The sequence below is a fragment of the Epinephelus fuscoguttatus genome, linkage group LG5, assembly GCF_011397635.1.
Source record: "Epinephelus fuscoguttatus linkage group LG5, E.fuscoguttatus.final_Chr_v1".
NCBI classification, from domain to species: domain Eukaryota; kingdom Metazoa; phylum Chordata; class Actinopteri; order Perciformes; family Serranidae; genus Epinephelus; species Epinephelus fuscoguttatus.
The window spans coordinates 2,173,282-2,197,394 of NC_064756.1; the positions used below are offsets into that span (position 1 = coordinate 2,173,282).

General features: G+C 41.8%; 1 protein-coding gene across 1 annotated transcript in view; it reads left to right on the forward strand.

The window, feature by feature from the left end:
* The window catches only part of col4a3 (collagen, type IV, alpha 3), a 45,735-nt gene that overhangs the window by 10,851 nt on the left and 10,771 nt on the right, over nucleotides 1-24,113 (forward strand). The window contains exons 3-42 of the mRNA XM_049577125.1: nucleotides 107-196; nucleotides 826-870; nucleotides 1,047-1,091; nucleotides 1,877-1,939; nucleotides 2,453-2,506; nucleotides 2,658-2,684; nucleotides 4,851-4,925; nucleotides 5,403-5,465; nucleotides 5,561-5,596; nucleotides 6,509-6,556; nucleotides 6,710-6,784; nucleotides 6,873-6,917; nucleotides 7,057-7,119; nucleotides 7,279-7,323; nucleotides 7,466-7,519; nucleotides 7,608-7,649; nucleotides 8,309-8,390; nucleotides 8,584-8,619; nucleotides 9,032-9,196; nucleotides 11,370-11,462; nucleotides 11,652-11,747; nucleotides 12,444-12,514; nucleotides 12,779-12,967; nucleotides 14,679-14,847; nucleotides 15,951-16,043; nucleotides 16,195-16,299; nucleotides 16,392-16,486; nucleotides 16,943-17,093; nucleotides 17,172-17,285; nucleotides 17,441-17,608; nucleotides 17,975-18,064; nucleotides 18,153-18,287; nucleotides 20,095-20,193; nucleotides 20,389-20,478; nucleotides 20,837-20,976; nucleotides 22,304-22,430; nucleotides 22,649-22,729; nucleotides 22,844-22,945; nucleotides 23,077-23,124; nucleotides 23,214-23,399. Of these exons, the coding sequence (XP_049433082.1) occupies nucleotides 107-196; nucleotides 826-870; nucleotides 1,047-1,091; nucleotides 1,877-1,939; nucleotides 2,453-2,506; nucleotides 2,658-2,684; nucleotides 4,851-4,925; nucleotides 5,403-5,465; nucleotides 5,561-5,596; nucleotides 6,509-6,556; nucleotides 6,710-6,784; nucleotides 6,873-6,917; nucleotides 7,057-7,119; nucleotides 7,279-7,323; nucleotides 7,466-7,519; nucleotides 7,608-7,649; nucleotides 8,309-8,390; nucleotides 8,584-8,619; nucleotides 9,032-9,196; nucleotides 11,370-11,462; nucleotides 11,652-11,747; nucleotides 12,444-12,514; nucleotides 12,779-12,967; nucleotides 14,679-14,847; nucleotides 15,951-16,043; nucleotides 16,195-16,299; nucleotides 16,392-16,486; nucleotides 16,943-17,093; nucleotides 17,172-17,285; nucleotides 17,441-17,608; nucleotides 17,975-18,064; nucleotides 18,153-18,287; nucleotides 20,095-20,193; nucleotides 20,389-20,478; nucleotides 20,837-20,976; nucleotides 22,304-22,430; nucleotides 22,649-22,729; nucleotides 22,844-22,945; nucleotides 23,077-23,124; nucleotides 23,214-23,399 (3,595 nt within the window). The remainder of the gene's footprint in view (nucleotides 1-106; nucleotides 197-825; nucleotides 871-1,046; nucleotides 1,092-1,876; nucleotides 1,940-2,452; nucleotides 2,507-2,657; nucleotides 2,685-4,850; nucleotides 4,926-5,402; nucleotides 5,466-5,560; nucleotides 5,597-6,508; nucleotides 6,557-6,709; nucleotides 6,785-6,872; nucleotides 6,918-7,056; nucleotides 7,120-7,278; nucleotides 7,324-7,465; nucleotides 7,520-7,607; nucleotides 7,650-8,308; nucleotides 8,391-8,583; nucleotides 8,620-9,031; nucleotides 9,197-11,369; nucleotides 11,463-11,651; nucleotides 11,748-12,443; nucleotides 12,515-12,778; nucleotides 12,968-14,678; nucleotides 14,848-15,950; nucleotides 16,044-16,194; nucleotides 16,300-16,391; nucleotides 16,487-16,942; nucleotides 17,094-17,171; nucleotides 17,286-17,440; nucleotides 17,609-17,974; nucleotides 18,065-18,152; nucleotides 18,288-20,094; nucleotides 20,194-20,388; nucleotides 20,479-20,836; nucleotides 20,977-22,303; nucleotides 22,431-22,648; nucleotides 22,730-22,843; nucleotides 22,946-23,076; nucleotides 23,125-23,213; nucleotides 23,400-24,113) is intronic.

Consider the following 24,113-nt stretch of genomic DNA (forward strand, 5'->3'; position numbering starts at 1 on the left):
GATCTATGTACAGCTGAGTTTACTGCCTTGGTGTGAATGGCAGGAGAACTGACCCAGGATCTGATCCACACCTCACGAGATCTCCCTGTGTTTCTGTCCTCCGCAGGGTGAACCTGGTTACCCTGGTTACGACGGAATTCCTGGAGTGATTGGTTACCCTGGAAACGAGGGCAACCAGGGCGCATCCGGAGAAAAGGTAACACCATCTGAACTGAACTGAACACAAAACGACATGTTTTCATAATAATGATGAGAGATCAGTCTTATCATTATTATTTCTCATTTTAGGCTGCGGAGTATCTCAGGGTTCTATCCTGGTACCCCTTCTCATTTTTGATATTATGTTGTTTTTATTGTTCCCAAATCAGGTGTGTTTTTTTGTTGCCTCATTTGGAGAAGTTTATTGATTTGTCTGCAGATTGCTGACTCCACTGTCTGTTTTCGTCTCCATCTCAAACGTGACGACTTCAGAGATGATTTAGAATTTGATTGATCACATATTAGAGGCATGTATCTGTTGACTTGAGAATTTAATGTGATATCAACCACAGGTCCAATCAGAGCATTCCAGCAGACAAACAATGACTGCCGGTTTCAGACTTGAAGTTTATGACTTGTTGCTTCTTGATTTGTTGGCCAGGTGTTGAGACACAACAATGATATTGTCCCTTATTGTTTAATATAAAACATTTACTCATAAAACCTAGAGTGTGACTCCAGCTTGATGTACAGTCAGCTGAATATTATTATTATTATTATAAATGTCAACAATCTCTGCAATTATTACTTACTATGGTTCTTTCCTTTTTTCTTTTTTGTCCTCAGGGTGAGCGGGGAGCAGCAGGAAGCTCAGGACTAAAGGGCTCTCGGGTAGGACTGATTATGATGAAGATTTCAACTTAAACTTTGGAGTTTCTCTGACTTGAGCACCATTTTAGACACTTGACCAAAATTCATCCTGACAAATTTGGTTTCTTTATAGACCTGAATGAATACTGATAAAATGAATTAAAAAAAAACGGTCTCTCTGTCTCTGTATTCTCCAGGGTCTTCCAGGAAAACCAGGTTTCCCAGGACCTCCAGGGCTGCCGGTAAGAACCAACATGTAACGTTCAGAACATGTTCAGATAAAATAAAGAATGTAAAGAATTTTCACCTCTCAAAACTTATCTTTTAAATATATATTTTTATTAATGTTAGAACACCTCTTTATTTCCAACATGCCTTATCTATGTTATTATTATTATTGGTTGTATAATATCATTTTGGGGTATGTAATTCCATTCTATTTTTGTATTACTGTAGTTAATTATTTACGTCAGTGCAGTCCTAAAATGTTTGAATCCTGGTTCAACCATGTAAAGCACTACTTCTTGTGATGTGCTGCATAAATAAAGTTATTATTATCATTATTATTATTATTAATCATCATCATCATCATCGGAATATTAGTAGTAACAATAATGATTACAGTAATAGTCATAATAATCATATAATAAACTGATGTTTCCAGGACAGCTGCCATCTTTTTCAAGTTCAAAAATCTAATTATTCATACCCTGAGACAATGTAAAATATTTACATTGAGTATTTAAACTGAATTTAAACGCTTGAAATTAATGCAAAGTTATTTTAGGTTTAAATCATCTCCACATATTCCTGCACAACAAAAATGTCCACCTCCACAAGCAGTTTTAATCTATGAATGAGTATAAAATAAGTGGGAAAAAAAATCTGATAGTACGGCAGAAATATTTTGGGAAAAAAAAAATCAAACTGTAGGTAAATATTTTATCACCTGATAACAAGGTGATTTTTTTCCTGTGTGACTTTTTGGACATTTATCATTTTCTGCTGTTCTTGTCTGTTTACTCAGGGACTCCCTGGACATGAAGGAGCCATCGGCCAACCAGGACTCCCAGGATGCAACGGGACAAAGGTTGAGATGAGGCCCACTGCCTCTTTATTTCCCCGTTAATCTGGTCTAGCAGATCGTTACTATCACAAAAGTGGACAGGAAGACACACTTGTGTATCATCTGCAACGACATGGTATGTCTTCTAATGATGTTACTAATTGGAAGCATGTAAATGGAGAATTGAATAGGACCATCAATGGAGCCCTGAGGTACACCACAAGTACATTTTTAGGAATTGCTTAAGTAATCTACAAATTCTATTACTCCACCATGATTACTGAGGTAATTGAAAATATAACAACAGAACTATCAGGCAATATGAGGACATTTTTATTACCCTCGTAATCCAGAACTTTCAAGGCTGTTTTTTTCCCTTTGACCCAATGTCACAACGTTACTGTCTTCAGAATCCACTGAGTGAATTATTCTTTTTAAGATCCACCTTCTGACACTTCAGAGGAGGATCTACCTGAGACAAAAATCACCTGACGTCATTCACACAAACGCTGACTGATATTGATTGGTGTCTTCCAGGGGGATGTTGGTTACCCAGGATACCCTGGGATTTCAGGGCCTGTCGGCCTTCGAGTAAGTCCAGTTTACTTCCTGTACAAAGCAGCGACTGGATGATGTGAAAACATTCTGTTTACCTGAAAAACATTGTAATCACTGCAGGCTGAAGCTAAGCTAGGCTAATTGGCTCTGAGAAGCTAAAGCTAACTGTGTTCATGTGTTTCAGGGTCGGCCAGGACCGAGAGGTCTAAAGGTGAGCGAGCACACCTCAACAAATTTACACACTGTCATGATAAAACCCTGTATCTCCATGTTTTTCAGATGTTTGTTGGTATTAAATAAGAAAATGTTTCCATCTGAATCATACACATGCAGTTTAAACAGAAATATCCACGTTATATTTGCCATTTTAGTCGTGAAGATAGTCCGGAGTTGATAAGAATCTGAGAAGTTAACTGATGACAACATGAGCAACGTAAACCCACCAGCTAGACTTAAAGCTACTCTTACCTTTCTTGCATTTCACAAAGCACATAGAAAAAATTTGAACATCCACAAGTCCCGCCTCCCTCCAAAGTCCTACTCCTCCCCCCTCCTCCATTACGTCCTCATTACGACTATGATAGACGTAGGCGTCGGCAAGGTAACATTAGATACATGGAAGAGGAGAGTGAGTGTAACATTACAACCAAGACAGTCAAATGCAACCCCAGAGTTTTAAAACTCAACCAGAGTCAGTGATGACTGATGAGTTTTAGAATAAGGTTACAGTGCTAATGTTAGATAGTAGCGTTGTAATAGCGGTGGAGATGTTACGCGAGCGGCTACGTCAGTCGGAGGCCTCCACGTGGGGAAGAAAGACAGGACGCTCGGCCAGTCATTGCATTCAGACCGAATGGAGATTTCTTAGAACCATATGAGAATGATATAATTAAGAGTTTTTATCTCTGGTGGAATTCACTTACATTTTAGTGTGGCATCAGCTTATTAATAGCATTTTAACCTAAACAAAGAAAAGCGTAACATTTCCAGAAAGGTAAGTGTCGCTTTAAACAGAGGACATTGTCAGCTTAATAAACCCCTCAGCCAACACTTCATTTCTTATGTGAATGCAGAACTTTTTAAAGTCATTAGCTAATTATAAACCAAGAAATCTTTCTGTATGTGTTTCCTTTACATATCAAGAGAACCGTTCATCCGATCTACTTCACACATGGTGGGTGTAGTGCTGGATACACAAGGACGTGCAGTGTCAAATTTGGTGCAATATTAAAACATGACACATTCAACTGGAATAAACTTTGAATGAAAAACTGACTAGTAACAGGGGCGGGGCTTGAGGGCTCTGCACACTGAGTCCACCAGGACGCAGGATATACTAATGCTACAACCCTGGAGTCAAAGAGCACGAGTGGATAGCTCTTAACAGTGCCACTCTGCCATTGTAACTTAAATGGTATAAGTTTGCCATACTTACGACTTACTGCTGGCAAAATAACCCTGCTCATTAAATCCATTCTACTTTATAAATACACTGGTTACGTGTCACAGCAAGGGACTAATACGCCTTTTTGCAACAACAACCTGAAAAAGTCATGGAATTTCCCGATCACATTTTCCAGTCCTGAAATTCAACATAATCATTGAACGTTTTGAAAAAGTCATGAAATTTTTTTAATGAAACTTTTACAGTAGTAGTAGTAGTGTGGATACCTGTCCACGTAATGTAACATAATGGCAAATTCATTTTCTGTAGCTGTCAATGTAACAAAGCCCTAGTATGTGTCGATGTGTGACAATATTTTGTTCAGAATCACGTTTTATCATTTTCTCCTTGGTCTCGTCTCTCCCTTCATGTAAACCTAGTCGCTGATGTTATGTTTGAATAGAATTTGAATCTAATATGTTTAAAAATGAAGTTGAATGAAGGAAGTTTTGCCCATGACAATGTGTGGATACCAACCTTTGCTAAGTGTATGTCACCTGTATTTCGGACCACAAGTTGCGACGACTTCGGTGCCTTTTCTTAAGGGTGGCTTTACAGATTTTGGGGCCCCAGGTAAACACTGTCTTGCTTTACTTTTCACCTTCTCTCTGACTGGGAATGTTGGTATTGGCAGTGGTAGAAGAAGAGGCGGCTCTTGAGAAAGCTGCAAGCAGCAAAACCACAGGCTGAACAAGCAATCTGCTCCAAACAGGCATGTTTTGTCTTTAAAACCCAGCAAGGGAAAAAAACATGAAAATCTTTATCCTAAATACTCCCCATCTGGAACTTGCTTATCATCTGTTTCTTTAAAATAGTAATGATTATAATGATATCAGCACTAAGTGAGTTCCAAAGTTTGGGTGCAGAGTAGGAGAAGGCCCTGGCCGCCGCTGAACTTCTGTTTCTGACGGTTTATGGTTGTTTTGTTTTCAGGGAGACACGTACAACTATCCTGTCCCTCAGGATATTAAAGGAGTACCAGGACCACGAGGACCAGATGGAGAAAATGTCAGTCACTTTAACTTGACATCCAGATGAGACAAATAGTCTTCCTCAGTGTGTGATCTTATGACACATCACCAGTTACTGCCCACATGTAGACAAGAACAGAAGTGTTGTTCATCTGACTGGATGTTTTGGTAGTTGACCCGTAGTATCCCAGCATGCATTTCACATTGACCCATAAAGGTTTTAATATTTATCTCAAAGCTGTTACTGTGTAACTGAATTAAGTTTTTATACAACTTTTGATGTGAAATCTAAGCATTTATATTTTGAAAGGAGGTCAGTTTCTCTCAATAATATCCAATTTGAATTCATGTAATTTCTTAATCCATTATTTTTATTTTTACAAAATGATTATTGTTTATTTCTCAAAAGTCTCAAAAAGTGAATCGTGTTCACAGACACCTCTGATTGATTGGTGATAAGAATTATTTGACTGGCTAGTTGAGAGTGTCTTCTGATTGGCTGTTTGTGTTCCAGGGGGTAATCGGAGAGCCAGGTGAACCAGGCCTGCCAGGACCACAGGGATCCGCTGGACTTCCTGTATGCCTCAGATTTTGAACTGCCAAAATTTATTTTAATGTTCACAGTGATTCATGAGTCAACTGACATAAGCTGTTTTTGTTTTTATAATTAAGGGCAGTCCAGGGTTGCCGGGGTTACCAGGAGAGAAGGTTAGTGTGCTAACGGGCTGAACTGATCTGAGAGCAGTTTGTATCTACAGACGTGTGCAGTGACACAAATGTTTTGTCCCCCAGTCTGTGTAAATACAGACAAATGTTGACATTGCACCTTTACGCATATAATCTTTTTGCCTTTTTTTTAAACTGCTGTTACAAACCCAGACTGAAAAAATCAGACACTGAAAAAAAAATCTTCTTGCTAGCACGAAATAATATCTTATTTGTACAAGTTAATATTTTGTTTGTTCAAGTTAAAATCTTGTCTGCACATGTTTATATTTTGTTAGCACAGTTTGATATCTTGTTATTACGAGTTAATATCTTGTTTGCACAAGTTAAAACCTTGTTCGCACAAGTTGATATCTTGTTTGCACAAAATAATATCTTGTCAGCAGAAGTTAATATTTTGTTCATACACTTTAAAACCTTGTTTGTACGTATTTATATCTTGTTAGCACAGTTTGATATCGTTTGGACAAGTTAAAACCTTGTTCGAACAAGTTGATATCTTGTCTGCACAAAATAATATCTTGTCAGCAGAAGTTAATATTTTGTTGAAACACGTTAAAACCTGGTTAGCACAGTTTAATATCTTGTTAGCCCCAGTTAATATGTTGTTATCGAGAGTTAATATCTTGTTTGCACAAGTTAAAACCTTGTTTGCACGTGTTTATATCTTGTTAGCACCAGTGAATATGTTACCATGAGTTATTATCTTGTTATCATGAGATAATATCTTGTTTGCGCAAGTTAATATTTTGTTCATACACTTTAAAACCTTGTTTGCACGTGTTTATATCTTGTTAGCACAAGTTACCAATGTTTTTTTTTTTTTTGACATTCAGTCATGTGACCTCAGTCTGGGATCATTCAGTCCTAACGATGCTTTTTATTTCCTTTCAGGGTCAGGAGGGCCCCAGTCCAGTGATCCCAGGGCCCCAGGGGCAGAAGGTAAGCTAACGGCTAATGCTAAACCCAGGGTTATGAACTCACATAGAGTGACATCACCCGGTAATTCACACTCTGACCTGTGAAACACCACTATCATCATCATCATCATCATCATCATCATCACCATCACCATCAGCTGTGTTTGGTTATTAGGGTGATAGCGGCCCGCCGGGGATTCCTGGACAGAAAGGAATTAAATTGTACGCTGAAGGACCCAAAGAGCTGAAGGTCTGTCTGCCTTTCTATCTGTCTGTGTGTCTGTCTGACTGTCTGTCTCTCTGCCTGTTTCACTGATAGTTTCATTGTTATATTTCAGGGAGAACCAGGTGCCATTGGACTGAAAGGCTGTCAAGGACCTCCTGTAAGTCAAAGCCGTCTCACAGTCTGTGTGTGTGTCTGTCCATACGTCTGACAGAATCATAAACCTACAGCAAAGAAAACGTCTCTTTTTGTTATTATCAGAGAGTCAGAATCTTGTATGTGCTTGTTTTCTCCTCCAGGGTGTGCCGGGGAAAGTGGGAGTTAAAGGAGAGAAGGGCGGCAGAGGTGATCCGGGCTCACTAGTAAGAGAAAGACCTGTAGACACTTCCACTCACGATAACATAGATCCCTTTTCAAAATTGATATTAACTCATGACCTCGTTTCATTTTGCGCTCTGACCTGAACCTCATCAGAAACCTGGACAGGTGTCGGTCTAACATGTTTGGCATTTGTGTTTCAGGGTAAACCAGGGAAGGATGGAGTCCCTGGAGAGCTGGGACAACCGGTAACATGCTAAGCTAACAGCTAGCTAATATGCAGTGTAGACACTCTGTATTGATGGAGGGTTCATGTGTTGTACAGACTTTTAAAAATCTGATTGCTGATTCTGGTTTGAAATTAAATTGACGTGAGCTGTGTGTCTGCAGGGAGAGCCAGGGGATCGTGGGTACCTCGGTCCTCCAGGTATAGAAGGAGCCACGGTGAGTACTTGGTGAGGTACAGGAAGTATTACCGGTGTAGTACACTCACTACTTTGTCAGTGTGTTTATGATGTGTGTGTTTTTTTAGGGAGAGAAAGGTGAACGTGGTTTCCCAGGTCTTCCAGGAGAGGTGAGTGTCGGTTTTTTTGTGCAGAGTAAAATGTTACAGGAAGAATGGCTAGGTTAATAAAAACGAAAGATCTTTTTAAGGAGTCTCAGGTCTGAGGTCCTGGTGTGTTCATGTTGGGGATGATCCTAATGGTTTATTTCCCTGATATTGAAATGGAGGTTTAAACTAAGACTAGTTGACTAGTTTAAAAGTAGGACAACACTCAGAAGAATGTCAACATAATTTTATCTGTCTTCCTGCTGGCTGGCGCACAATGCACTACTCGAAGTCGGAATATGCCATGCCATTAAGGTCTTCTTGAATCACTCTTAGTCCAGCCCTTCCTCTGGGACCACTTTGCATTTGGAGAGCCTAGAAGGGGCTTAGCCTCAGACAACACAGCTGCAGGAACACAAGGACACACAAACCCCTCCGCCGTGTTAAGATGGCGATTCTTGGAGGGATTACATATCTCATCTGGCCTGGGGCCGCCAATGATGACTGTGTAAAGGTGCACCATCATGGCTACAACCAGAGAAAAGATTTGGCTATAAAATAAAGGTTTAGCAGTTTTTCAGACAGGTGTCGTGGGCCATAAGAAAGGTGGGGCAAAACAATGAGGGTGGGGCCAACAGACCGCCAGTCCTCATGTTAAAAATATGATTGTGTGTTTTTATCAGATGGTTTGGACTCACATTATGCTGAAGGGCCAGCGTGGTGTCCCCGGGCCCCGTGGACCCCCAGGAGTCCAAGGAGAACAAGGTAGTATAGAGACCAACACAAAGGGTTAACAACATCTTATGTTTTATGCATCAGTTTGTAGTTCTGGGGACTGCTGATGTTGATGCAGCTCATCCAGTGTTTAGAAACCTGTTGGTCATACAATCTTATAGTTCAATGTTTGAGACGAATGGTGTCGTCCTCAGTAACATTCTTCTTCTCTGCTTTCTTTCAGGATTCATTGGTTTTCCAGGACTGCAGGGCAAACCAGGTACCCTCCGTCTACTTTTTCTCTCTGTCCTACAAGATTGACTGAACCTGTTTCCCTCCAGACGTCAGGACTCACACAGATTATAATAATGATGATAATGCATTTTATTTATAGGCACCTTTCGAAGCACTCAAGGACGCCTTACAAGACACAGTTAATGAACAAGCAGCAATGTGTCCATAGATCATAAAGTCAAACATTTCAGTAATAGACAATAAAAAATTCATTAAATAGCCATACAAAAATTCTAATTATACAAAAATTCTAATGATAAAAATTCCGTAGTAGATCATCATCAGTGCAGGTCTTGATATGTGTCACCATTAAATCAGACTGAATATACCAGCTTGAGAATGAGATTGCTAGTTTGGTTCCTCTGTAATGACAATAAGACACTTACTCTTCTCTTGAGGTGAGGGTTCCACTGGTCCACCGGGCCCCCAGGGGCCACCTGGCTCAAGCGGCCCCAAAGGAGAACCAGGAGAGCCGGGGCCCGTCATCGTCGGGCCCCCAGGAAAGACTGGAGCCCCAGGAAGTCCTGGAATTGTAGGGGAACCAGGAGAACCAGGAATACCAGGTGATGGAGGGTTTCTGTTTGAGGTCCTAGAAGATTATATACGTCTTTGTTGTGACAGTTCAATGTAGGACCCAAATGCAAACAAAAGCAGGAAACGGGTCCCTGTCAGTATTTTTTAATGCTTGTATGATAAAATCTCCTGGAGATATTAATCCAAATAAATGACCTGTCGAGCTCCGCTGTTGTGGCGTTTCTCTGAAGAGGCCCCGCCCTCACTTCCAGCATATCGTGCACAAAGACTGGGGTACTTCATAGGATACACATTAGGGGTAGCAGGCCCTGCCTCTCGCCCAGCTGACACTGGGCGAGAGGCAGGGTTCACCCTGGACAGGTCGCCAGACTATCACAGGGCTGACACATAGAGACAGACAACCATTCACACTCACATTCACACCTATGGACAATTTAGAGTCACCAATTAACCTGCATGTCTTTGGACTGTAGGAGGAAGCTGGAGCACCTGGAGGAAACCCACGCTGACACGGGGAGAACATGCAAAGTCCGCGCAGACTAAAACTTTACACTTTAATGACTCTGACATGATCAGAGATCTGTTATTCCTCACAATTATGTCAACAAGCCTCTGCAAAACAGTCCAATCAGGAATCACAAAATATACTAAATTAGGGAAATTCAAGTGTCGATGCTGCATGTGAGGTAAAAGACAAATAGTCAAAATGAAAAAGAAGAATAACCATAGCTGCCAACTCTAACGCATTCTCCATGAGAGTTATGCAATTGGTTGATTTCACATGGTCTCATGCCACACCTCCAATTTCTCACTGGAAAAAAAAAGTGCTGGTAGTCGTTCCACTCCTGTACGGTAGGTGGCGCCACCTTACATTCTCTGCATGTCATGTTACCCCCCCCCTCCCCATTTCACTCTGTCCTATCCATTAAATGCGAAAAAGCCCCAAAAAATAATCTTATAAAAACCCTTTACATTTACATTAGCATGTAAAGGCATTTGGAGCTTTGCAATGTCAAAAATGCTAAATTAGCAGCAAAGAGTGCTTTATGTTAGCAGCTAAATGAACTAGAAGCCTATTACTGCAGCAGCCATCCTTTCAAGCAACTGGGCAGAGCAAGCAGTCGATAGGCAAAAAAAAAAAAAAAAATCTGCTGCATATGCTCATTGACGGACATATTTAGCAGAATTGAGCCATCGTTTGTTTATGTGATTGAAATTATGTGATTGGAATTGCACTAATGAGTTAATTTGGTAGTCACCACACTAACATGATGTAAAATAAGGTAAATTAGAAACATGATTCATGAAAAATGCAAGAGATAAATTTATATTAATATCCACACAGCATTTATTTATTTTTTAATATAAATGTATGTCCAGGTAATAGGCCACATTATGTTAAATGAAGGTTTTGTGGTTACCTGCTGTATTTGGTAAAGAAAAAAAATGAAGTATTAAAACATAATTGTCTGTGATATTAGTAATTTTCAAGGTAATAATTAATAGGTATTAATGTATAGGCCTAAACGACAAAATTGTGGTCGGCCACACTGAATCTCACTCCAAGGTTTTTTGAAAAGTTGGCAGCCCTGAATAACAAATAATAATGATAACAGTAAGAAGAAGAAGAAAAATGAAAAGTAAAATAAAGACAGTGAGCTTCTCCAAAGGAACAGGCTGAAATTCCTGTAAAGCCTTTTGTTCTGTTAGTTGTGGAGGCCCTCAGGGAAGCGTCTTGGAGCCTCTGATCTTTCAAGGGAATCTAAAAAAAAAATTGACCACCATTTAATTTCATAAAGAACTTTTATTTACAATTAATTGCAACAGTAAATGTTTTAAAGCAAATATAATGCTGATCCAGTTATGAGTTCTATTAACACAATGAGGAATCATTAATTTACCTGACAAAACACACAGTGTTGATACTAAACAGTAAAATGTTTATTGACAACATTTGTTTTTTTTGCTAAAATATCTGATCTCACGATACTTTATCTGCTTGTGGCATTGTGAAACTTTTTTATGATTATGTTTAGATTCTTGGTTAAGTTTGAGGAAAAATTAGAAGATGTCTGCTTAGTCACGTGGTTAGCCTAGCTTAGCAGAAAGACTGGAAGCAGGAGAATGTGCTAACATAGCTGCATCGAAGAATAAAAAATATACCATCTCAGTCTGATATAATTTTTGTCTTCTCTCTGTCAGACTTCCTGCCTGGAAGTGCAGGTCCTCCAGGAGCTAAAGGTCTAAAAGGCTCAATGGGATTTTCTGGAATCAGAGGGAAGGAAGGACAGATGGGTGAGTGGGTAAAAGGAAGGGGGAGTCGTGATGTCCCATGACATGATGTTATATGATATGCTAATTCAGTGTTGTCATTTTACTGTAATCTGACCTGGACCTGAGCTTCAGAGTTAAAACTGAGATTTTTAAGAAACAAAACAAAGAGTTGTGGGGTCTTTTGTATAATTAATAATTGTCGTTTGTCAGGTGAGAAGGGGGAGTTGTGCTCCGTCTGTCCAGTTATTTCTGGCCCTCCAGGACCTCCAGGTAAACCAGGAGAGCCAGGTGAAGATGGGAAACCAGGTAAGAACCGCACATGACTCAGTTGTCTTTGACTCTGATCAATTTAGGTATTGATCCTGAGTGTTAGCTAGATGTCAACACCAACCTAGTAGTTGTCAAATACTGGTGCTTGGGTAGTGACTTCCAGCGTCAGACACTAGATGAAAAAAGTCTGACTTTAATGCTGGAGGCCAGTGTTCACTTCTCATATGATAGTAAAGCCAAGTGTATTGTGAAAACAGACAATGCATGTAACAGACTGAAGTTGACACGGCGTCCCAGAAGATCAACAACCAACACACCCAGAGTACCCTGGACGTCATATGTGGACGTGGAAAGTCCATGACTAAACGTGGTCATGTGACGAGGTCACAGTGAGAATGTGTTGTCAATACTGTCATTTACCAAAGTAAAAGTAGTTCATTTTTGAGTTCTTAGTTGTAATTTAATTTCCTAAAAGATAGCACACAGGAACACAATATGAAGATTATAAGAGTTAGTCAGTGTTGACTACACAATCTGAAGATATACACCAGATTAAATGATCTCAACTTTAAACACTTCATTTACACTGTTACAAAATATTGAAGCATAAAACCCGTTCACGGCGACCAGTCCAGCAGACAGCAGCATCTGATCCAGTGTAAAGATTCAGTGTAAAGCTGTCGAGCAGGTAAAACTCACCTGTACGTCTCTGTGATGTCCTTCTGTTTCCAGGATCATACGGTTTTCCAGGACCCAAAGGTGACAAAGGGTTCAAAGGTGACAAAGGACCACCTGGTCCACAGGTGATCTCACTCTGCACCTCCATAAACTCTTCTGTCACAACTGTAGATTTCAGGGGACTGACTCAGTCACACATGTTTGAGTTTGTGGATGTTTAGAAGTAGTTTCACAGTTTGTGACATTTTCTGAGTATATGAATGTTGAAGACACAGACACCACCACACAAGTAGAAATGCTCACAGTGGTGTTGGCCACTTGTGTAGGCTCTGCGTGTCGCCTTTGCACAACTTAAAATCAGTCTTCACTGTCTGCTGTTTTGGCTTTAGGGCCCCTTTGGTATCCCTGGCCTCCCGGGATCCCCAGGACCTGTTGGTGATCCTGGGATCATGCAGAGGGTGGGGCAGAAGGGTGAGGATGGGGACCAGGGGGTGGCAGGACTACCAGGTGTCCAGGGGAAAGATGGATCTCGAGGATTGACGGGTCCAAAAGGTGTTCTGGGACAAAAAGGAAACCCTGTGAGTATCAGATACATCATCCAGAGTGCAGACTGAGGGGGTCAACCAAAAACACTCAGACCTGATACACAAAGAAGACAAGGTTCATGTGGAGGGGACTCCCTCTGTTGGCTTTGTGGAAACAGCAGTTAAGATACTACACAATAACCACCCGATGTCAACCTGTTCATGCATATGTGTGGGACGTAGAAGGTCTGTTAATGAGGCTCATAGTAACAGACAAAATATTAATCCAAAAATATCAACAATATAAAAATATTTTCAGGTTGGTATTACTTCTTAAAATACCCTCAACATTATAGTAAAAGCCCTGTTTATTGTAATATCTTGAACATTTTTATTAAAAGCACACATGGGTTGTCGGGTTACACTTTACAGGCCAGTCTGTAAATTTACAAGACCTCCACCTAATGTGTAATGACTGTTGAAGCATTATATAGACCCTTTTAGGGCCGACGTCACAGTGACATCATGTTATCAGCTGGAGGTGCAGCTGCCTCTCCCCCACAGGGCTGTAGGCTCCATAGGAGTGTTAAAATGTGTTTGTCTTGTTGTGTTATTGGGAGCCAGAATAGAAGGAGTCATGGCTCAAAACCAGCCGCCACTGCCCGTCAACAAAAACAAAGACAACTATGGTTAAATGTGATAAGACCAAAGGACTGGACGGAGGCCATCATCAAAAATGCTCACATGTGCAGCGCACACTTCATATCAGGTTAGGGAAAAAGTATTTCCTGTTGTAGGGATGAATAAGGTTATGTGTATTAAGGGTTATCATGTCCACCTCATCAGAAACTGGGGAGGGATTAAGAGGAAGATTGGATTTCTCTGCAACGCTAACTTTTTAGCACATTAGCTAACGTTAGCTTCCATAGCAAAACAAACAAGTGTGGTCCTCCTTTGTAAGATTGGCTTCCTGTGACATCATCCATCCACTGAGTGAGAGCATACGGGTCGGCCAGTCTGGTCCCGTTGGTCAGTGTTTACTTATTCCAGTAACACTGGCGGTCCCGGAGAGTGAGTGACCTGACATGGTGCGTTGGTAAATTCAGTCTGACGCTCTACACTAAAATGAGAGCCCTGTTGGTGGAAGAAACGCAGCGTTATATTTCTACATGAATGAACCAACGGTTAAGTTAATCACACATTCACTCCGCTCGGCGCTCTGCTGCTCCGTCTCCACAGACAGAGTGTCCAGAGTGCGCTCTGCCACTCTGAGAGTGCGCTGCTCTGGATAACCCAACGCTACATTCAGACAGCGCTCCCAATTTATCAACGCTCCAGTTTGTGTCAGAGTGCGCTCCCACACTCACAATGAGTGTTTCTGAACGCACCACTCACATCATCTTCCTCCATCGTCTAAAACAAGACAACACAACTTGTTAGCTAGCGCTAGCTAATGTCTGTGGAGGACTGTTTTGCCTCCAGCTAAGATCCACCCACCAACAAACATCATATTTACGAACAGTAAAAGGGACTTTTTAGAACATGTTAAATGTACAGGGTGAACATTGCAGATTTTGTCCTCTGTTACTCTGAGAGATGAAATGAGGAGATCTTTTATGTCCAGTATGAACAGGACGAATGATTACAGAAATAAAGTCTTGTTTCAGTGTTTATGTGAATCTGTCCTTTAGCCATTAAAGCCATGATTCTGAGCTTCCTGTCCCTTTGAAGTGACAGTGAGTTTTGTTTCTTTAATGCTGCTCAGGGGCCTCCGGGTACGAAAGGTGAGAGGGGCCCGCTGGGTGAGACTGGTCCCAGAGGACTAACAGGACAGATGGGACCTCCAGGACTACCTGGAATTGGGGCTCCAGGACTTCCAGGACCTAAAGGCAACGTGGGAGTCGTGGGACAGCGAGGAGTTGCTGGAAATCCAGGTAAGAGTGTTTGGACTGAAGTGGGTCAAAACAAGAAGTTACACGTAACTGGCTGTAAACACAGGCACCAGTGACAGCAGTCGCCAAAGGCATTATGCTTTCATCCGTCCGTCTGTCCCATTCTATTGAACGTGATATCTCAAAAACACCTTGACAGAATTTCTTCAAATTTGGCACAAATGAGAGTCAAGGATGAATTGATTAGATTTTGGTGGTCATATCTCAGGAATACCTTGAGGGACTTCATTCAAATTTGGCAAAAAACATGCACTTTAAGTCAAGGATGAACTGATTTTGAAGTTGGTGGTCAAAGGTCAAAGGTCAGTGTGGCCTCAAATAACATGTTTTTGGCTGTAACTCAAGAATTCTTACACTTTTTTTTGACAGAATTGCACATAAATGTCTAACAGGATAAAATAATAAAGTGATGACATTCTATATCCAAAAGGTCAAAGGTCAGCTTGACTGTGACATCATCATGTTTTAATGTCATATCTCAGGAACAGAAGGGGAGACATTTGGTCAGATACTGAATTGGTGACTCTAATCTTGAAACTGTGCTGATTGTATAGATCTTCTGTGTGTGAAGCATCCATGTTTTAGAGCTTGAAGCTTCTTTGCAGCAACATTGAAGCATTGTCTACTGTCACGGCTACATGAGTCTGGACAGACATGGATATAAAGCGCATCTTGACTGCTTCGTCGAGGCAGTGCAGGTGGATGCAGGTGGTTATCAACTTTCTTTCTTGCAAGATACTTCCTGTCTCTGCCGATATTTATCTGAGCTGCCAGAGGTCAGACTGAAATTCTCTGAGAGAGGATAAAAGTTTAGGGGGCGCTGGAAGACAAAACCAGAGTAATTTTTGAGGGTTCTTGTTGGACACAACTGCTCAGAAATGCAGTTTTGCAGCACTGCATACAATCGTGTTTGTTGATGTTGATTAGACAAAGTTAAAATTGTACATGGGGTCTTTAATCTGGATAATTGTAAATAATAATTACTTCATCAATAACTCTGAGGCAGGGCTGTATTAAGCCTTGATCTCTCAGTGTGATTCAGACACACTAACAACCACTGTCTGTCTGTCTGTCTGTTTATTCAGGTGAAAAAGGTTCTCCAGGTGAAATCAGAACCTTTCCAGGAGATCCAGGGCAGAAAGGAGAGAAAGGTTTATCTGGAAATCCTGGACCTGAAGGTGAGACAGGTGGATCTGCTGTAGCTTCGAGTGTCGACATTATTTTTGACTCACTTAAAAAGAAAGCTGATCATTTTAAAGACAGGTTGAAGAACTGACGCTACAAAACATGTGTACCCTTTGACTCACCTGTTGTCTCTGCTGGTCTCAGGTGTGACAGGACTTCCAGGTGGTCCAGGAGCTATTGGTCCAAAGGGAGAAAGAGGAGATGTAGGATTTTCAATCCAGGGGCCTCCAGGGTTCCCAGGGGTCAAAGGTCTGGTTTACGAACATTTCGAATAAATCAATCAGCTGAGAGTTTTAAGAAGATGATAAATAATGGTAATATGTTGTTTTTGTCTGGATCAGGAGTCAAGGGCCCTCCAGGAGCTCCAGGTGATTCAAGATTTGGTATCAAAGGACGGGCGGGGCCGTCAGGCCCCCCAGGGATGCCGGGGCCTAAGGTAACGTGGACTCATACAGACAGACAGAATGTCCTCAACATAAAGACAGTGAAGGATCTGAAAAAACAAGTCAGAATATCAGCAACATTGGCACTGAGTTTGAAACGACACATCGAGTTGAAGCATCTGATCAGTCTAAGGAAATATGTGCAAGTGAATGATGATCTAAAGATTTTATTCTATATAAAAAGAAAAAAAAGATTAAATGGAATGTAAACTAGTTCATTTAAATTGTGAACTATGAACTTGTTCATTTTATACCACAACTTCTTTAACTTGGCGGCACGAGCTGACACAAAGCAGCAAGCTAAAAGTGTTGACATTCATATGACATGTGACCGTGCCTCATAACAACATCACGCTACTTCCTGTTTTGCTGCTGGATGTAAACAGAAGGCATGTTGAGCTTCTGTCATCCTCTGGTGATTTCCTACTTTCATGTCTCTATGATCGCAGGGGGACAGTGGTATTGGTTTCCCAGGTCAGCAGGGTCAGTCAGGCCCCCAGGGGGAAGATGGATCTGTGGGGCCCCAAGGAAACCCCGGACCCCAAGGTCTAGATGGACCTCCAGGACCTCCAGGACAAGACGGACCTCCAGGACCCAAAGGTACGTCATTTAAATTCTGATGAACCTGAGGTCTTAAAACACCCGAAGTTATCTTTAGTGAACTGAAGTGTCTCTCAGGTCGTAGCGGTCTGAATGGTTTACCTGGTCCTGTTGGTGCTGTTGGACCATGTTTACCCGGAGATCCTGGACCTGAAGGAAAGCAGGGACCCATGGGCTTCATTGGATTCACAGGTAACAAATCTACAAGGTGGAGACAGTAGAGTTTGTGTCCCAGTACAGAATCCAGCATCTCATCTGACTCTCATGCCCTTCATTTCCTGAGCAGAGAGTTTGGTAAAATTTATAAAACTCCTGTCTCTAAGTCTAACAGGTATCTTGTCTTGTAGGCATCAGGGGCTCAAAGGGTGTGCAGGGTGACCCTGGGCGGCCAGGTGTGGGAGCCCTGGGACCTCAGGGGGCTTACGGGGCCCCAGGGTTTGATGGACCTCCAGGTCGAGTAGGAGAAATTGGACCAAAGGGCCTGAGAGGGGCCAATGGGGAGCCAGGAAGCATAGGTAAGGAGGTGTGGCCACTTGCTGAATGGATAGTGATGAAATGTGTTTCACACATTTATGTTACCCTCAGGATGAATTCTCTGACTTTTCATCTAGAACCATTATCAGGTCAATATTTTAATGTGTACCTCGGGTATTTGACCAAATACCTGCAAAACTAATGACACTCCCATCAGCTTTAGCTGTAGACTGTGTTTACTGCTAACATGTTCAACTGAAATGGTAAACATTATACCTTAACATCAGCATGTTAGTATATGGCTCAAGCCCAGCCTCACAGAGCTGCTGGCATGGCTGTAGACATGTGAATTTAAATCAATACAGTGTCCTCACAAGTATATTAACATCCACATATCTGTGTGTTAGGTATCAGAGGGAACATGGGCCTCCCAGGAGCCCCTGGGAAACCAGGGAATTATGGGAAGCCAGGAGAGACTGGACAGCCAGGACAGAAAGGTTTCATCAATCAACCAGTCAATCAGTCAATCAATCATTAAATTTTGTCTGACTGTAACTGTCTATGGTCTGTCTGTCTGTCTGTCAGGTCAGATGGGTGTAGATGGGACAAGGGGTTCTCAGGGGCCTGTGGGGCCTCAGGGAGACAGAGGAGAAACCGGACCAAAGGGATTCCAGACGGCTGTGGAGATGTATGGAGATGTTGGAGACCCTGGAGCCCCTGGTACTCTATTCTATTCAGTTCTATATAAAAAGTAGCAGTCAAGTGAGAAACTGTGTCAGGTATCATTTAGTTTTCAGTCAGTGTGAGCCTTTAATCCTCAGCAAAAGTTGTCCTTGCTGTCCCTCAGGGCTCTATGCTGGGTCCCATTGTATTGCCTATTTATACTACTTTACTTTGACTTTGTTCATTACATATAAAGCTACAGCAAGCAGATAGCTGACTTAGCTTTGCATAAAGACTAAAACAGGGGACAGACTAAACAGGGGAAACAGATAACTTGTCTCCATCCAAAGGTAATAAAAAACAACACCTTTAAAGCCCTCTGATTAACATGTTATGTCTTAGCTGTTAAATATCTACAAAAACTTAACTGTAAAGTGTGCAGGGATATGTCAGACAAAATAGTTGGAAACTGCTCTTATAAGTCATATGAGCTCCACTTTTAATAGATATACTCAAGGGGCCATATTCACAAAGCTTCCTAGCACTAAGAGTCGCTCCTAGTGACACACTAGGAAAATTCTTAGAATTGAGACATTTTCTTAGAGTTTCCCCTTAAAGTTAAGACTAGGTCCTTGCAAAGATAAGTTATTCACAAAGCATCTCAGACCTTAAAAGAGCTCCTACGGTGAAAAACTGTTAGGAGCAGGGAGGGGGACGTTAAGTGGTTTAAGAGTTTCTTAACCAGAAGAGAAAATGGTGGAAACACAAAGAGGTCTCTAAACACAAAATTACAGTGAGTAAATGAAATGCTACAGATGAGATTGTGCAGGGATATGTTTGTGGTATATCTCATTTGGGATATGCACACATTTCCCACGCTATAACGCCAGAAATAAAATGATCAGATATTCAAAATCAAGATATTTGAAAAACTGGAAAAATGCAACAGTGCAGCAGTGATGACTTTGGTCTGTCTCAACCTCCCATCAGCAGAGTGATCACATTAACAATGAAGACACTGTCAAGCTGTTATTGTGATGCAGTTCATTTCATTTCCACTGGGTGTCCATACCTTGCAGGCTCACAAAAGGGCGTGTCTATGACAACCAATGACATCTGTTAAAAGAAAGCACCACACCTAGCAACAGGGTCAACCACACCCCCTCAGTAAGATAAAAGTTTCTGTCCCTTCCTTGTTTTTCTTAGAACTTTCCTAAATATCTCCTAAGCTAAGACTCCTTACTAAAAGTTTTTAGTCTGAGTTAGGAGGTCTCTTAGAGTACTCTCAGAATGTTTGTGAATACGGCCCCAGGTGTGTTGTTCCTCTAGCTCGTTCTCATTCCCAGCTCATTAAATACCGCCACTTTGTCAGTGATTTCGGTGTCAGACACAACGCAAAGATGCACCTTTAACAGTAACTTGATATGCCACTGAGCAGTGTCAGTTTGTACTGCCACCAGACAGTGTCAGGTTGTAATGTCAAGTGCTGCAAAGTTCTTACAGGGTGGGTTGGAGGGGAGGTGGTTTGGTCCAGCAAAACCTGGACTTTCATCTGGGAGCCCGCTAGATATTGAACCATGTGAATGTATTTTTCTGAACCTAACAGTGTGCTGTGATGCACAAGGGAATAGACTTAAAAAAACAAGGTGTAAAACTGTATGCATATAGCGAGCACAAACTGTACATTTGGAACTTGGAAATGTATTTTGAAAAGATGTCACAGTTGTGAATTGACACACCATCCTGGAACATCAACAGCAGATGCAGGAGGATACCTAGCGCATCAAATTTGATGAAGTCCGATGAGAACACGTTGGTTTTACCTTTCTGTGACCTGTCTGTCTTCTTCCTGTCTCACCCTCAGGGCCCAGAGGTCTCACTGGTATTAAAGGAGAGAAAGGCCTCCCAGGGCCACTGGGAGTTGATGGCAGCAATGGGAAACCTGGAGATAGCGGGCCGCAAGGTGAACACAACTAACTGCAAGTACTGTTTGCGCTGCCCGTACTGTTGTATCTGCTCCTCCTGACGTCCACTGAAAACGTCAAAGTGATACTTTATGTGACGGTCAAACTAAAAGTAAAAACCCTGAGTGACAAAGTCTTATTTGCATGACTATCAAACCATAATTTGAAAGTTAATAAATGTGTGTGTCTATCAGGAATTCCTGGAGACCCCGGCAGAGATGGAGCGACAGGTCCTCCTGGTTCCTGTGGAGTCACCGGTAACCAAGGAGACATGGGGAAGCCAGGTAACGTTCCCCTGAACACAAAATGTGTCAGCATAAAAATTTTTAAAAGGCAAATATTTGAGGATTTTATTGATAATGACCTGTATCTGCAGGGACTGATTGGGTTATCAGCTCTAATGAGCTGATATTGAATTACCTGCTTGAGAATCTAACCTTTGAAAAGTCCTTTGTTAAAACATTATATATTTAAATGTCTTTAGCAAAACAAACGCTTAGAGAGAACATCTGTAGCTGTCTGAAACAGACTGTATTCTTCTAAAATATCAGCATCAACTCTTTAGACTTTACGAAGACAAATTTCACTCTGGGGTGATCTGCGTCTCTACTTTTTTATGAACTCCTGGCGTTTTCTGTCCAGGTGTTAAAGGAGAGAAAGGTTGTCCAGGGCCTTGTGGGAAGCCTGGATCAGATGGAATACCTGGACAAGGAGGACCTAAAGGTGCTAAAGGAGAACAAAGTCCACCTGGACCAGGGTCAAAAGGAGTTCCGGGAGAGAAGGTATCACACAAATACAGAGTTTGACAAATAACGGTGCTGTCTATCTACAAAAAGGTATCAGTCAGAGTAGGGCTGGGCGGTATGACCTAAAATTCATATCACAGTATAAATTCGAATCCCTTCACAGTAACAGTATATATCGCGGTATAAATTTAGATGTACAAGTTATAATAGAAGTGTTTCTGAATGGGTTTTGTAGTCCCTTAGCAAAGCTAAATTGATAAAAACAACAACAACAACAACAAAAGCAAAGATATAATGTATTTTTTAGAGCATTTATTGTGCAGAATGCAGATCTCAAAACTCAAAATTAAAACCCAGTACTCTATGGTGCAAAATGTCCCCTGGGATCTATATCAAAAGGTAATTTCCTTCTTTTAGCAAAATCCTAAATGACTGAGTTGGTTTTTTTTTCACCTGGACCTTTATGCTCTGCCATTTCTCCTCTAATCATCACGCTGTAACCTGTGACAGGCTGCTATGATACCACAACTATCACACATTCACATATGGAGTTTTTTGTGGAGCCCCTAGCGTCACATAGGTTTACATTACCAAAGGTTTATGACAAACTTTCGTGCCGAAAACCAACTCCCGTGTGCGCATGGCGAGAGAGGAGAGGGAGAGACGCTGTGCTGCTGCCAGAGGAGACACTGAATGAGTTCCCTCTGAGCGGTAAGTCGCTAAAAGAGTCTGAGAAGTCCAGGGCTGTTCATAAGACATTAACTCACTCACTCACAAGTTCTCCAGCAACACATGTTGCACGTGCTACGCTAGATCACGGACGTGAACCAGCTCCTCTTGCTCCGCTGTCTCTGTGCTCGCAGCCATTTTCTCACTGAGGCAGGTGTGATGACGTCATCGACGATAGGACGGTAGAGCGCAAATCTCTACCGTGGGCCAAATTTATATCATTTCTACTGTCTACCGCATATACTGTGCAGCCCTAAGTCAGAAATATCAGATATATTGTTTTAAATTTGTGCTGGTGGTATTGCTGTGAAACCAGCTGGTATAATTAGTTGCAGAAAAGGCACGTGATTGTGTGGAGTGTCAATATTTGTGGGATATCTTGGAATATATTAATTTTAAGTTGATCTAACCTGATATCCTTGTATGCAGATGATGATCTGCTTTATATTGCTAAAGCCCACTGTCTCTTTGTTTATGGTTGTTTCTGTTTCATGTGTTGTTTTTCATTTAAAGACATTTTAGATATTTATGTATTTAGAACCTGAATCTTTTTTAATCATATATTTAAAAGCTCCTTACACATTTCATCTGAAACAACAATAAAGTGTCTTATCCTCCTCGGTCCTTCTCTCAGGGGAATCTAGGATGTTCAGGATCACCAGGTGCAAAGGGGACACTGGGAGACAGTGGAAATTTGGGTCCTACAGGAGAATGTGGCCCCTGTGGCCCCAAAGGACTCTCTGGACCCCCGGGATGCAGAGGTGTGATTCATTACAGTTTATACATCATATATCTGTAGTTTGCACTACTGTGCAGGTTGTGTATAATGACTTTTTACAGCTTAGATAATGGGCCAGACAGATAAAGAATGTTGAAAGTCACTTTAAAGCTCCATAAAGCCGAGGGAAGCGGCAGATTCTAGAGCTAAATGAAAGCCACTGTTGACCTGTCTGTCTGTCTGTCTGTCTGTCTATCTCAGGACCTCCTGGGATTCCTGGTGAAAAAGGTTGTGATGGTCCTCCAGGGAAAAATGGCCCTCAAGGACCCACCGGCCTCACAGGTGCATAAACCAGTCTTATTTCATCATGCAGCAGTACTACAGTACAGTGCATCTGTTAAAATAGGCTGATATCTGTCCTCCCAATAAGTCAATTACATCTTTACTTTTTATTAGGTAACAAGGGGGCTCCTGGAGATCCTGGTCCAGCAGGTCCCAGAGGAAACCAGGGACAGGATGGGATACCAGGACCTCCCGGAGAGAAAGGAGCTATGGGAGGTAGGAGACCGAAGAGACTGAAGCTACCACCTTTATTCTGATTGGATACAAGTGTATTGTTGTGAACAGTTTAGGTTTCAGATTCAGCTCATAACCAAGCCTGCTGGTGGTCTTGCTTTTCTTCCTCCCAGATCCTGGAATCGGACCACCGGGCCCAGAGGGGAAGAAGGGTCCACCAGGTGAGTCCTCAGGTACGATTATGAGTTTAGTTCAGGCAGAACTAAAGACGATGAAATAAAACACTCTCCGCCCCCTCTGATGTCCTTAGGGTGCGCTGGAGAAAAGGGTCCTCCTGGTGTCTGTGGTCCACCTGGTCCCTATGGTTCTACAGGAAACCCAGGTTGTCCTGGTCCTCCTGGACCTCCTGGTCCTCCTGGTTGTCCCGGCAGGGAGGGAGTCTGCATTGAGGGAAGCAAAGGAGAAAACGGACTCATGGGATTACGCGGATCGAAAGGTGATGAAACACAGTGACTAAATTTACATGGAAAATATTCACCTTTTTGCCCTTATTCCAAAAAAGACAATATTCCTACTAAGCTGCTGACATGGCAAATGAAAATAGATATTCCACTAAAATTCCCATGTACATGCAGCCGTGCATACTCTAATGAGTGTGCCCTAACATGTTTATTGCCGTGTGCCATTCTGCTTCTTTTCATCAAAACTGATTTTTTTTGGTGATGGACTTGTTTAACCATGCAAACACAGCCTCCATCTCTCAGTTCCTTTAACTACTTTCTCGCAATGGTCGGTGTTGGGATGTTTGCAAATATCCAAATATATCTGAAGATCCATGCATCTCTGCCCCAACCCTCAAAATGTTGGCGAGTTGGTGCCGTTTACAACCCACAGAGGTGACTGTAAACAGGCAAGAGGCCATTTGTTGCAAACTGCGATAAAAACCCCAACTAAGATGCATATCCTGCATGCAGTGTATACAAGTCCACAGAATGCTACTGAAAGCTAAATTACATCGGCGTAATTTGGGATATTGCAGGGTGTACTTTAGAACCTGGTTTATGGCCGAATACTTTCAAAGCTACTGACATTGGTATCAGCCTCAGCTCTACACTGATGTTAATATTTACTTTTAAGGCACTGCAGTGTCCGTGTACAGCCTCACAGAGCTGTTAGCCTGGCTGTAGACTCTGAGGTCTTATACACACCT